Source organism: Quercus lobata, chromosome 10 (genome assembly GCF_001633185.2).
Source record: "Quercus lobata isolate SW786 chromosome 10, ValleyOak3.0 Primary Assembly, whole genome shotgun sequence".
NCBI lineage: Eukaryota > Viridiplantae > Streptophyta > Magnoliopsida > Fagales > Fagaceae > Quercus > Quercus lobata.
In genome coordinates, this window is record NC_044913.1 from 28,190,774 (window position 1) to 28,205,144 (window position 14,371).

General features: G+C 32.2%; 2 protein-coding genes and 1 long non-coding RNA gene across 4 annotated transcripts; 2 read left to right on the plus strand and 1 right to left on the minus strand.

Annotated features, from left to right (window-relative positions):
• The first annotated feature begins 299 nt into the window (after nt 1-299).
• LOC115962558 (peptidyl-prolyl cis-trans isomerase FKBP17-2, chloroplastic-like) lies at nt 300-2,642 on the plus strand. Its single transcript, XM_031081414.1, has 3 exons — nt 300-795; nt 2,022-2,066; nt 2,163-2,642. Exons 1-3 carry the CDS (start codon nt 410-412, stop codon nt 2,515-2,517), a joined length of 786 nt encoding a protein of 261 aa, XP_030937274.1. The 5' UTR covers nt 300-409; the 3' UTR covers nt 2,518-2,642.
• A 1,525-nt stretch (nt 2,643-4,167) lies between these two features.
• LOC115963143 lies at nt 4,168-4,921 on the minus strand. The gene is made up of 2 exons (XR_004085720.1): nt 4,824-4,921; nt 4,168-4,325 (listed from the first exon to the last, which is right to left on the minus strand). It is a non-coding gene; the product is annotated as an uncharacterized LOC115963143 (long non-coding RNA).
• A 4,384-nt stretch (nt 4,922-9,305) lies between these two features.
• Nucleotides 9,306-14,332, plus strand: LOC115964069. 2 transcript variants are annotated; one of them, XM_031083372.1, is made up of 10 exons: nt 9,306-9,418; nt 9,506-9,575; nt 9,710-9,777; nt 10,559-10,620; nt 11,215-11,296; nt 11,424-11,657; nt 12,367-12,495; nt 12,582-12,643; nt 12,730-12,846; nt 14,075-14,332. In XM_031083372.1, coding segments are annotated over exons 1-10 (876 nt in total). In that variant the 5' UTR covers nt 9,306-9,367; the 3' UTR covers nt 14,076-14,332. The 2 variants fall into 2 exon arrangements, with proteins under 2 accessions (XP_030939232.1, XP_030939231.1); XM_031083371.1 differs by having other exon boundaries at nt 9,331-9,418; nt 14,069-14,332.
• Nucleotides 14,333-14,371: the final 39 nt, after the last annotated feature.

Genomic DNA, 14,371 nt, shown 5'->3' on the forward strand with positions numbered 1-14,371 from the left:
CTAGGTTTCAGGCATGGAAGTGCAATCAGAACCAGTTTTTCTTGTTCCAAGAATGATGTAGCCCACTTTTACATTCTGAAACTGAAAAGAGTTCATCCTTTCTTAAACGTAACAAAATTGTTTTCAAGTTTCTTTACGTTTTTTATGCAGCCACACACACACACACACACACACACACACACACACACACACAATTAAAAAAAGAAAAAGAAAAAAAAAGAGTAAGAGAGACCCACCACCTAAAATGTAAAATCTATCGCATATATATGTGGATAAGGTAAGATTCCAAATCACAAAAAAAGAAAAGGGTAGGGACCAAAGCCCTACTAATTACAGTGAACATGGAATCAGCATTCTTCTTTCTCATATCTCTACCTTATCCAAGCTTCTTTAATCTTCCATCCTGAAAATGGCTTCCATCTTTGGCTCACCACCATTTATGTCCCACCCACTTACAAAAACTCAGTTTTCTTCATCATCATCACAAACACCTCCACCTACTCCTCCATCTCCATCAACTCCACCTTCACAACCTCAATCTCCAGCACCATCTCAACAGCTAAGTACATCTTCATCCAACCAACAAGCACCAGTCTCAGTTAACGTCCAACAAGAATTCAAGCCTACAAAGCCTAAGCCTGCCACTGCTGATAGCACAGACTGGATAGCTTCCACATTGACCAGGCGGTTTGGCCTTGGTGCAGGCCTTGCATGGGCTGCCTTTCTAGCTGTCGGTGTAATCTCTGAACAGATTAAGACCCGAATTGAAGTCTCTCAACAAGAAGCAAATACTAGGTTTGTCAACTAACTTCACTATCCGCCACCATTCAGTTTTCATATATATATATATATATATATATATATATATAAAATAAAAGTTGAAGGATGATTCAGTTTTTGGAAAAGTTCAAGGTGCATGAAACCCTTTGATGGAGAAGATACTTTGAGTGATTTGCAAACCTCTATTTAAAGATATTTTGTTACAAAAAAGATTAATTAAGGATAAGTTCAAGAAATTAGCTATTATGTTACGTGTAATGAATAACGATAAATAAGAAGAGCTTAGTAGGAAGTAGGAAGGCATTTAGTACCATTCATTTAAATCTTACTCCAGAAGTAGAGTGTCTAAACGAGACTTCTCCTCAAGAATTATTGTAGAAATCAAATGAGATTTATATGTCAAAATTAGTTGTATATAAAGAAAGAGTTGTGTCAACTACACATGGAGATAGAAAGCAGGGATCATCTCAAAGCTTTTAATAGATTGGTATTTAGGATCAAGCCTTGTTGCTTTTAATGCTTCATATATATGATATCTTGATGGCTACACTAGTGTTTGTTGACAAAGGAGACACTCAAGTTAAAATGGTTATAACAGTTTTCTTGGAGACTAAAAGTTTAAGAAGCTAACGAATAATTCAGAAATTGGGCATTTGTGGTAAAGTTCGAATCAAGTCGTGCATGGTAGGAGTGTATGGCTTGGGGGAATTTTGATAGGATAAGTTAAGATAAAGATGAGGACTTACACTATTGTCATGAGATTGGACATGACATTAAGACTAGGGAATAATTTTTTTTTTTTTTTTTTAAGGCTGGTTGAATTCTTTGAGCTATCAATAGTGTTAGGTTAAATTTGCTCTACTAGTATATGGTTTTGTATTGTGAAAATTAATTTAATTTGCTCCATCTTTGCTTCTGGTCATTTCTGCTTGCTTTTGTCCAAACTCAACCTTGTCTTAAATTTGCCACCTTGTGTTCGAGGAGAGATATTAGACATAATAGAACTCTTTGGGTCCAAACATGTAAAGCTCAAACGTGTACTTATAGGTCAAGCAACCTAGGCTTCCTAGGATTAGAATAGGGTTAGGCTAGGTTCAATATGCTTTAATTATTGTATAGTTTTGTATTGGAAGAATCAATTCAATTTGTTGATTTCTCACATATTGGTTTGATCTTTATATGTAAATTTAGCCATATGGTCTTTTAAACTGCAACCAGTAACCATGATTTATCTTCTACAGAAATGTTGAAAAGGAAGAGGAGGTGGTCTTGCCAAATGGCATAAGGTAAAAGTTCTCATTGTCCATAACTTGACAGTATTGGCCTTAGAACTTTGAAGTGCATAACTGTCCTAACATGTACAATTTCCCCTCCCCCCCCAGGTATTATGAGTTGAGAGTTGGCGGCGGAGCTTCTCCAAGGCCAGGGGACCTGGTTGTAATCGATCTCAAGGGAAAAATAGAAGGCAATGGGGAAGTGTTTGTGGATACATTTGGTGGTGAGAAGAAGCCATTGGCTCTGGTAATGGGGTCTAGGCCATATAGTAGGGGAATGTGTGAAGGGATAGAATATGTATTGAGGTCTATGAAGGCTGGGGGTAAAAGAAGAGTGATAATTCCTCCTACTTTGGGGTTTGGGGAGAAGGGAACAGATTTAGGTCCTGGTGTGCAAATTCCCCCCTTTGCAACTCTTGAGTATATTGTTGAGGTTGAAAAAGTGTCCATTGCACCCGCTTGAGTTTGAATGTATATGGGTAGATTCTGACCTCAGTAAAATATGACATTTCTTATTGATTTACTATTTTTTTGCTTCGTAAGTTTTCAAACTAATGAAAAAGGAGAATATTGTTACTTCGGCCCAAAGCATATTGAGTTAGCAGTGGAACATTTGTTTTTATCCACTAGTTTTTCACCTTTTCCTTTAATAGCCCCAGTTGTAGTCTAGCATTTGCATTTCCCAAGTTTTATAATGGTTGGGCTGATTGGAATATTTGACTAAATTACAAATTTTGGTGTTTAAGCATAGTCCAATGATAATGATATCTTGTTTGGTGTCTCATATATGTGGTTTAAATCACACATTCCTCCGTTTCTCAAAAAAAAAAAAAAAAAAAAAAAAATCCGAACAACAAACAAATTACATTCTCTTTATATGATTGCTGCTAAGATAAGATTCAATTTCAAAATCCTTATTTGATGACACAAGCAAATTAAGGCACATAGTTTATTTGTTTATTATGGTCACAATTCGTAATTGCTAATAGCCAAATGGTCAAATGACATTGCTTTGATCCCTTTGTCTTAAACTTAACACAAAAAAGAAGTTATATAGTAATTCCTTTGGTTCATTAAATTGGTTTTAAAGTAAACACTATTCATTCAAATTAAATTAGATATTTCCCAAAAAAAAAAAAAAAAACTCGTTTTAAACTAGTTACTTAAATTACATTCCTCCAAACATATATATACCTTTTTATTTATATATTCACTCAAAATTATTTTAAAATTTTCTTATTCTATCTTACAAAAATTAATTTTTTTTTTTACCTCCTACATATTTTTCTATGTTTTTGTATTTACCAACTTATGTAATAAATAACTTTGGAATCTTCAAAATATTAGCTTATATCATTATTTATTTGTTTATTTTGATAGTTAGCATTAGTTTTTAGACCCTTGAAAACACATTGTTTAACCTAATTTTACTGCCACTACAACAAAATGTATTTTTAGTGACAAAAAAATTCGTCACTAAAAGTCCAGTTTTTCGTCACTAAGAACCTTTAGTGACGAAATTGGACTTTTAGTGACGAAACTCATTTCGTCACTGTAGCCCCGTCACTAAAAGTCCTGGTGACGAAAAATTTCGTCACTAAAAGTCCGACTTGATTTAAAAAAAAAAAAAACTTTTAGTGACGAAAACGTTTCGTCACAAAATGTTTTCCTCACTAAAAACACTATTCAGTGACGAAAATATTTCGTCACTAAAAACACTTTAGTTTACTAAATCATATTTAGTGACGAATAATTTCGTCACTAAAACTATGTTCGGGTACATATAGTGACGAAAAAATTCGTCACTAAAACTATTTTTAATAAAATCCAGGCACATATAGTGATGAAAATTTTCATCACTAAAACCATTTCTTACAAAATTTTGCTATATTTAGTGACGAAATTTTCATCACTAAAACAATTTTTTGTTGCTATATTTGTGACGAAAAAATTCGTCACTAAAACTTATTTTCTGTTTTTTTTTTTTTTTTTTCATGACTTTGATATTAACTTGTAACCTTTCATTACATTATTAAAACCTCACATTTGAATAACACATTTATTTCAACGACACATTTATAAAAAAAGATCCATATATTCCACAAGTAAAAAATAAAACAAGAATCCAATTCAAACTCATTCCATATAATAATTGTTTGCAATACATACAATAACTCTACCTAAACCCTATTTTAGAACTAACGGAAGATGTCCTCATATGTCTTCAAGTAATGCCAAAAGTAAATCCCCTAAACGCCACCAATAAGAAATCTGTACAAATATAAAAACAATACTTCGTTAAAATCGTAAAGTAAAAACATTAACTATGTTATAAGAAACATTTCTAACAATGCATTAAGAGTAACCACACCAATAAATTAAAATCATAACTCCTAATGTATAAGTTGTAGAAAGCAAATAAAGTACCAATCAAAAAATGTTTTAACTTGAAGATAAACCACCCCCATAAGTAAGGGCATCATCATAACCCTTGCTCTTCAAAAAGCTAAGAATATTCTTTTGGACCTCATTTTGCTTAGTTCGTGCCTCTTGGTCCTTAGCTCGCTCCTCTTGATCTTTAGCTCTTGCCTCTTTGAGCTCAATTATCTCATTTTCTAACCGTTGGATTAGAGGAAGCGATGGTTACTAGAGAAGAGGAAGGTCTCATGCCAAGTCCTTTTACACAACACAACAACCCACCACAAAACAAATTTCCAATATCACAAGTATATATAGAGTTTTATAAGTTTTTAACTAGAATATACTTACTTTGCTCAAGCTAAGTTTACAACTTTCAGAAAAAATCCAAAGTTAACTTGTGTTCTTCATCTTATTCCTCACAATTTCTTCAGCCACCAAAGAGAAAGAGAGCTGGAGATAAAAGAAAGATAACTTTTAGTGAATCAAATTTAAAATGCATATTCTTTATTCTTTTTCCTGTTTCTAAACAGTGCTATAGCTAGACCCAATCATTAGAGAAAATAAGCACCAATTACAAAAATTTCAACTTTGATATCTATCTATATATAGGCATTTAAAGGACAAGCAGTGAGCTCCACTCTAGATTCATGGCTCCTCGTATTTGGGAGAATTGCATTTCTGGCCCAGTGGCAGTGGAATAGTTGGCTTGCTGGCCCAGAATCCATGACTCGTATTGCAATTGTGCAACCAAAGGTTCTTGATTTTAACAAGGAGTAAAATATTCTTGATATCCTCAAAAAAAAGATTTTTGATTCTAACAAGGATTAAAATATTCTTTGGATACCTATCAAAAAAAAAAAAAATTCTTTCGAACTTCAATATATAAGAGAAATGTTAGAACATCCCCACATTCGGACTCTTACTAAAAAGATTTATTTATATATTTTGAAAACATAGGCTTTCAATGCTCCATAATTTAATAAGTTATATCACTAAAAAACTGAATATTATATATATATATATATATATATTAAAAGACATTAGTACTTTTTTTTTTATGATATGGAACCTCACCAAGACAGGGCCCTTTGAACCCACCATTGAGGAGTAAACAACGGATACACAACCCCACCGACCAAAATTAAGACAATAGTACTACAAATGAGTGTTTGCATAATTTTTTTTAAAAAAATATCAAGGGGAGCCACTACGTAAAATGTACACATACTTTATAATTTTTATTAATAAAATATGTCAGATATGTGCCTGGTTCCAAGCCCACAGCTAGAGGTTTTCCAGCATCCAAACAAGCCACTTTGGGTCCCACTTTGTGCTGGAATTAAACCCTATATGTTTAGACTCCAGCGCAGGGAGCAGAATCAATTTTATTTTAAGAATTTATTCCTTTTTCAGATCACATTTTTGAATTTTGAATTTCGTCATTAATGTTGTTGAAGATTTTATAGGATGTAATTGTGGCTTGATGTAATCTTTGGAGCCTAATTTATTATTTTTTAATTTTGAATTTGGTCTTTTATGTAGATATTAGGTTAAACATTCATCATATATATCATGCAGCGGAAAAGTAAATAACACAAGATATGATGACTCAGAAAAACTAATGAAATGAACTAATTTCAAGGTAAAAAACTTGGGGGGAACTATCCCAAGAAGAACAATCCACTATATTAAATAAAAGTTTACAGTAAAAAATATTTAATTCGTAGTAAACTTAACTATGATTATCAAACCTAGTTCTGAAACTCTCAAAATTCTTTGATGTGAATTTGCTCCAACATAAACCTCCAGTTCATGCTATAGATCAACATAGACCTCCAGTCTATGACTCCGAGACCACCATTGAAGGTTTAGATCCAACACTTTTGATGACTAGTATGCAGCAACTTTCGATCTACCAATTCTAATAGTATGTAGATTGTTTTCTGGTAGTGACTTTGAAAGGAGAAGGCATAGAACCTTTTAGATCTCAAAAGAGCAACTCCAAAGTCTCTTCAAAACGTGCCTTAGGGTTTCCTTTAAATACTATGTGAATTAGATCTAAAACCCTAATCACTTACTGGGCTTAATAAACTGTTGGGCTGAAAACGTAATCTGCAGATGCAACTTTCGATCGGTCGAAAACTGCTAAAATTTTTTTTTTTTTTTTTGAGAAACGAAAACTGCTAAAATTAGATTCCTTAAAACAGTAGCTTTCTTGTTCTTGTACTTTGACTTGCAGCACCTTGAGTATTGTCTAATCATACTTATAGACTTTGTAATCTATATCTACACAAATTTATGCTCAAAATTTGTTAATTGTTCTAAACTTTTTGAATTTAACAGTTAGTTTTTCAAAATATACTTATCTAATAAACCTATATAAATAAATGCATTCGTACAAACATAAAACAGATCCCTTTTTTTTGTTTGTTTTTGAGAACCACATAAAATAGATACATAATACACACAACACACGTAGGTTAAAAATGACTACATAACCTATGAATGACAGCTAAATATAAACTAAAGAAAGTTTTAAAATGTGTTTAGACAAAGCAAACACATTAACCTAACCGGTTTCAACTCCCAATTCAAAATTGATTCTAATCTTTTTTTTATTCTTTTTTTTTTTTTTTTTTGAGAATCTAATCTTATTTTTATTCAGTTTGTATTAGAACAGAACCATTTATGTGGTTTGCTCCTTTAAATGAAATTCAAGAATATCTTAGAACACCACAGGATGGAAAGAGGAAAGATCATTAGCGGATTCCATCATATACTATGTGGTATTGGATTAAATTAGAAAATGGAATTAGATATGATAGCTCATAATTGGAAGATGAATTTTTCTTTTTCCTTTTTTGTATTTCACAACAAAGATAGAAGCTTGAAGTCTTCTCCAAAAACAATGAAGATATTATTATGAGCTATCTCCATTTGTGCAACTCATGATGCCATAGTGTTAAAGGATCCAAAATTCGACCACTCTTTTCTCTTTTCAAAAAGGAAAAGAGAAAGAACTCAACGAACAAAATTAAACATTATCAATTAGGGTCTTAGGCCTAGACCTGGGGCTGGCCCTAATTGATAATGTTTAATTTTGGTGAAACAATAAATTGTTGAGTATAACGAATAATCATTAACAATAAATTTTCCTGACCCTAATTGATAATGTTTAATTTTGATGAAACAATAAATTGTTGAGTATAGCGAATAATCATTAACAATAAATTTTCCTAACAAAAAAAGAATGAGAGGATCATTGTTTGGTTAGAAGAATATCTCTCTTTTCTTTTTTCCTATTGTACAATGTGTTTTGAATAAATAAAATTTGCTATCATTTTTGCTAAAAAAAAAAAAACAATAAATTTTACTCAACAATTTGTAAAAGAAATTCAATAATACCCAAATACAAAAACTTAATTATCAATTTTTCTTTTCAAAATACAACTGTTTTAAACAGAAAAATAATAATATGGAAATTTGAATAAAAAATACTTAATTGATACTGTATCAAATATTAAAAACCTCACTAAATCTTATCCCTTTAGACAAGTCAAAATATATTAAGTTGGTCTTGCTAAATTACAAGTTTTTTTTTTTTTTTTTTTTTTTTTTTTTTTTTAATGTAGGAAAAATTAGTTCTAAAATCTCTTGGACAAAAAAAAACTTTATTAATCGACTTTTGAAACTTAATATAAGTAAAAAAAAAAAAATAGTCATAATTCCACCAAATGGAATATTGAAACCAACTTTTGAAACTTTAACATATATAAATACAAAAAAAAGTCATAGTTCCACCAAATGGAGTATATTGAATGTTACATGGGCTGACTATTATTTGATAGACATTCTTCTCAGGAAAAAAAAGAAAAAAAAGAAAAGGATATACATACGAGACACTTTGAATTTCATGGACTTAAGGATCGGAAAACGATGACCAAGAAATCATTATTGCTCTTAAAAGTATGAAAATGAATTAAATAGCAGTTGAATTGGGGCATATAGAAATATCTTTTTTTGCCAAATATGGACCAGTATAGAAATATCTCAGTATGAAAACTTGCAAGGTTGTAAATTGAACACAACAGTGCCACAAGACCAACGGTGCTGACTGCTGAGTCTGCTGAAATGAAATCCCAACCACAAGACCCGAATGGAGGAGTATTATTAAATTATTAATGCCTAACCTAACCAAACCAAACAAAACATAGAGATACTGATGAGGTATCCGCATTTAAAATTAGAGTAATGATAATCACACGTTCCTTAATTAGTTCTTATCATATACTTAAATAAACAGTGACACATGGACAAATATCCATCACTCACTCACCAAAAATATGATTTTATAATTTTAACTAAAACATGATTTCAAAAAGACAGTGTATAAAGAAATGAGTAATGCTATAACCACAAACTATTTTACAAATGTAGCTAACTTCTTATTTGTTTTCATCTAGGCTCACTATTAATATCACTTTTTTCATTTACCAATAATCATTCATCACATCAGTAGTTTGTAAAATTTTTTATGAAATAGATTATATGTCTAGCATTATTCCAAAGACAGTAGGTGATAAAATTTTAAAAAAATAAAATAAAAGTTAATGAATATCTTAAAAGTATTAATTTAAGAAATATATTTATAAATTTTTTGTTAAAATATAAAAAAAAAACAACTTATTTTTTAACAGCTATTTATATTCCTATAAAAATAGTATAAATTTTTTTCTTATATTTTATTAACAAATGCCATTCTAAAAAAACAAAAAAGTTTTAGTAGCACGTTAATAAAAAAAAAAAAATATATATATATATATATATATATAATATAAAGAAGTACCATTATTATTCTATTTGGTCATTGGCACTGTTAGATCTTCATACTCATGGGAACCGTTATCGACTCCCATTTCTTGGGCTTAACTGCCATTGTCACTGTAATACTCTCTCTCTCTCCTTGTGAGTTTTTCTTTATTGATGTATGTATAAGCCTTTCAAAATAAATTGGATATTGGTATTTGCAGGTGGGGTATCAGTTGTTGTTCTTTATAGTCACTGCTCTTCTCAAATTCGATAAAGTCACTGACTTCGCTGGTGGGTTTTCTTTCTTTAATCCGTTTGTTGCTTAAAACGCTAATATGAAATTGGAAATTTTATTGCTTGTTGAGTTGCAAAGCTGTTTTGCACGTTAACTCTGGTTTTCTTGTTTTTGTTGTTTGAATTTGCAGGAAGCACAAATTTTGTTATCATTGCCATATTGACTCTGGTTCTGAAAGGCTCATGGCATTTCAGACAGGTATAAATAATCATGTTTGTCTTGTTGTGCTTGTGCTTGTGCACTCTCTATTATCAGGGTTTGTTTGTGGAAAATTCTCAAAATATGATCTTCTATTTTTCTTTGATTGGGCTGGACGTGTTAACACCCTCTGCTTCACACTTTTGCAGAGACTCTTACTCTTTGAAAAATAACCCAACTTTATTATACTAAGTGGGTATTGCTTTACGCTTATGATGGAATCCAAGTTTCTATTTTTGTTAGAATTATATTTAAATGATTAAATTCACACTTTCCTAGTGGTTTAAGCTTTTGGGACAAATGATAGTTTACCATGGTATCAGAGCATGCGATCCTAAGTTTGAACCTTTTCTCTGCTCTACCATCTATTTTAAAATTTTCCCACGTGTTGGACCCTACTTATTAAGTGAGGATGCTTAAACTGTTGAAACAATTGGTAATTTTTTCAATTTTTCTAAAAAAAATTATATTTTTTGTTGGATAAATGATTTTTGTGGTTGTGTTCTGATTATTAATAAAAAGAAGGAATTTGTGTCTCTCAAGTGCAATATATTCCTCATGGTTGGAATTTCATGTTTGAGTGAAAGTGATTAAGCCTGACATTTCTGAGTGATTAATATAACATTGTTGGGTCCAAATCTATACGCTTAAGTTTTTGATTAAGGCAGTATCCCAACTTGTCATATCAAGGCCTCACATAAAGTGTCCATCAATTGTGGCTGGCCAATGTGTTGTTCAACATGGTCTCATTATATATATAATTTTGCTGCTGTGATTTCAGATAGTCTTGACTTTGCTTGTAGTAATATGGGGTCTCCGCCTGGGACTGTTTCTATTAATGAGGTATGATTTATTTGATTCTAACATGAAATGATGAAGTTTATTAGTTAGCAAGGCTAGTCTATGTACATTTTATTAGACAGCTTATTAAATTTGTGACTTGATTTTAGTTCTTGAAAATCAACTTGACAAAACCTCATATTTTGAACTACCTGGAGTTGTGGATAGATGAAATCTCTGGCATTCACCTCTACCTTGAGGCATGTCCTTTGTTATGTTGTAGGCATCATTTTTGTTTTAGTTATTGTTTTTGATGCTTGGCCCCTGCTTAGTTTCAACCATAGTGGTGGATGTGGACTCTATCAGTTCTTCTACTCAAATTTTACTTTTAGATTTAATAAAAGTTTTGTTTTCTTTTTACACAATTTACTGAATGCTGCTATCTTCTCTTGTATCATTCCATTTGCTTTGGTTTTGGTGTTCTAAAATTAGTTTATATACTTGTCCAAATCCTTAACTTGAATACTGACTTACAAATAATTTTTATCCCTAGGGCCAGGCCAAACTTAACAATGTTGTTGCTGTTTAGTGCAGTATCACCAATCACCTAGACATCAACTTAATATTTAATTTTTATTTTCTGGGTACTATGATCAGGATCTTGCAGTGGGGGGAGGATAGGCGTTTTGATGAAATGCGTGCTAGTTTGGGAAAACTGGCAGTTTTCTGGATATTTCAGGTTTTTTAGGATTTCTCTATATCTATTTTGGATTAGCTATGACTGTATACTGGAATTCTAGTTGCCAGTTGGAGTGTCTATATATAGTTTTTGACATTCGATATGTGATTTACCCCCTTCACTGCAGGCTGTCTGGGTGTGGACAGTTAGTTTGCCTGTTACAGTGGTTAATTCAAGCAACAGAAATCCATCTCTCCAGGCTGAGGACATAATTGGCTGGATTATTTGGTCAGTGGGTTTTCTAGTTGAAGCAACAGCTGATCAGCAAAAACTAACATTCAAAAACTCTCCAGAAAATAGAGGGAAATGGTGCAATGTTGGACTATGGCAATACTCTCGTCATCCAAACTATTTTGGTGAGGTTAGTGCTGCCATTTCGTTTAGATGCACATATAATTAGAGCTGGTGCTGAATGCTTCTGTTCATGATGCTGCTTTAGAAATGTAAAACGCTGTTAACAAAAGAAACCTTAAAGTAATGATATACATACATACATACATACATACATACATATATATATATATATATATTTCTCTGTTTTAATCCATATCATTTGTAATTGATGATATCTTTCTCATGGTTACTGGTTGCATGCAAGGTGCAGATTTTTTGTGTGCTATCTATCTTATACTTTACTGCTATAACTATAAACTCCTAAATATGAAACTATATCAATGACTCATAATTTGTAACATCTAGACTTCTTTCAACTGAATAATGGACAGTATGCACATTTAGGCTGTTGAATTTTAGGTTAAATGACATCCTAAATATGAGTCTCCACTGCTGTGGCACTACTGTATTGATTCTTCAATATATCTGGGTAAAGAAAATAGATAGTTTAATTATGAAAAATTTGATAGCTTTTTTTGAGGAAGTGACTAAAATTAGCCTTCAGTTCTGGGAATCTGGTAACATATGCTTGCCTCATACATCTCACATGCTCAGAAGCCATACCTCATGAACATGACAATTATATGAATACATCATATGTTCAACAACATTGTTACATTATTTACCTTGATTATAATTCTGTAAAATAATGAAACCTTGATGAATGTTGAGCTCAGATTTTCCTCTGGTGGGGAATTTTTGTGGCTTCCACACCTGTACTTGAAGGTGCTGAGTGGCTTGTAATCCTTGGGCCAATCTTCCTCACATTGTTGCTTCTTTTCATCAGTGGCATACCATTGCTTGAGGTTTGCTTCTCCCGGCTTTGGATTTAATTACTATATCCACTGCATTCTGAATCTGCTTATGATAAATACTGCATAATTGTTACCAGGAATCGGCAGATAAGAAGTTTGGGAATGTGACTGGATATAGGCTTTATAAAAGAAAAACTAGGTTATGTTCTTCCTTTCTTCTTTTACCAAATCTTTTAAGTGTATTTAGGAGGAGAAAGTAACTAAGCCTAACATAGTATGTTGCAGCCCTCTAATTCCGCTGCCACCAGCAGTATATGGGAATTTGCCCTCATGGTTCAAAACAACTTTCCTTTTCGAATTCCCTTTCTACAGTCGTAGTCTTCCACAGGAAGGGTCAAACTGGTGAGGCTTAAACTTTCTGCAAATGCTTTTATCTTGACAAGAGACTCATGCCACACTTGCAATCTTCATCTAACTTGGGTTATTGTGTGAAGTTATTTGTTGCGTGTTCTGAATATGGAATATTTTACTGATGCTTGAAGCTACATATGTCTATTCTATTGGGCAAACAGAATTTCACTTGGGATTGTATTCTGAACCTTGGGAGTCAAAGGACTCTGTAGTGATATATTATCATATATACCAGCATTACTTACTGTTGTAGTCTTTTTCCATCTTCTTACTCTCTGTGTCTGAAGGGTTAGTGTCTAGATGGTTCATATTTGGACCTTAGATTTCCTTCTCCACCCCCCCTCTCTCCCAATAGGGCCTGATCCTGTGTGCTAAGGTTGAGCCCATTAGTGTTTATCTAATTAAAGTATAATTAGTTATTAAAAAAAAGGCCAAGATAAATAATAAAACCTTTTGATTTATAGATAGGTGTTGAGTTGGAAGGAGAAATGAGAAACCAAAAAACTAAATAAAGTAAACCGAGCCAGAACCATGTTGCAAGTATTGAGAATGTCCAGTTCTCTCCAAACTTCATTACATTTAAGGTTACATAGAAGATGCTGCAAGTTCCTTCCTGATCTTTCCCTTGTCATCTGTTTGCTCTGTTTCCTACCTTCTTCCTCTTCCCTAGCTGACCATAATTAAGAGTACCGGACTTCTTTTTACATCTAACTGTAATGTATGAATATGAAAGAAATCAGAAATTGACTGCTGTTTTCTGTTATTTACTATTACAATAGTAATGTCCTCGTCAACTTGGGTTCCACATGGAAAACACACACACACACACAGATAACTTTTAGGTTATATATGCTTCATACCTTGTGTACAAGAAATCGAATGGACATATGTAGCATCAGAGCGGATGGAATGGAATAATGAGATAGTCAACAAGATGGTAATATCATAATATGGTTTAAGGTTTTGTTTGGATTGAAGTGCATAATTTTTCTTTGTTTGCCTGACTTTGTCATTAATCCCATGCTTTGTTATTTTTTCAAGCAATTTACTGAGTGTGAAAGGTAGTGGACTTCAAAAAATAAGAAGTCCATAATTTATGATATTATTATATGGCTTAAGGTTTTAATTGGCAGTGCATTACTTTTCTGTATTTGTAAACTTTTGAAGTGTTAATAATACCATTTTTCTGGTTGTTCGTTACCATCTGTGCAAGGTATAGAACAAGCAGGAGAGAAAGTAGCGATGGAATGAAGATGCACTAGTTCTTCATGACTCTTTGATTTGCAATGTTTTATTTCTCTATCCTCCTATGGATGTATGGTTCATCACTTTTCTTCTCCATGACTACTATTATGATAAATGAAATTCTGATTTGTTAATGTTCAAGCATGTCCTGTTATCCCCAACAATGTTCAATTAAAAAAATGTATATATGAATGGTTGCTATGTGCGAGAATTTGACAATTTCATTGGTACCTTCATTTTTCTCTTTCATCTGTTATTAGTATCACAATGC

What these genes read in the sequence shown, in the direction of transcription:
- LOC115962558 (XM_031081414.1), top strand. Translation starts at nt 410, where the DNA reads ATGGCTTCCATCTTTGGCTCACCACCATTTATGTCCCACCCACTTACA. An exon ending in CAACAAGAAGCAAATACTAG is followed by an intron (nt 796 to 2,021) that starts GTTTGTCAACTA and finishes TATCTTCTACAG; the next exon opens with AAATGTTGAAAAGGAAGAGG. An exon ending in GTCTTGCCAAATGGCATAAG is followed by an intron (nt 2,067 to 2,162) that starts GTAAAAGTTCTC and finishes CTCCCCCCCCAG; the next exon opens with GTATTATGAGTTGAGAGTTG.
- LOC115964069 (XM_031083371.1), top strand. Translation starts at nt 9,368, where the DNA reads ATGGGAACCGTTATCGACTCCCATTTCTTGGGCTTAACTGCCATTGTC. An exon ending in ATCCAAACTATTTTGGTGAG is followed by an intron (nt 11,658 to 12,366) that starts GTTAGTGCTGCC and finishes TGTTGAGCTCAG; the next exon opens with ATTTTCCTCTGGTGGGGAAT. An exon ending in GTGGCATACCATTGCTTGAG is followed by an intron (nt 12,496 to 12,581) that starts GTTTGCTTCTCC and finishes AATTGTTACCAG; the next exon opens with GAATCGGCAGATAAGAAGTT.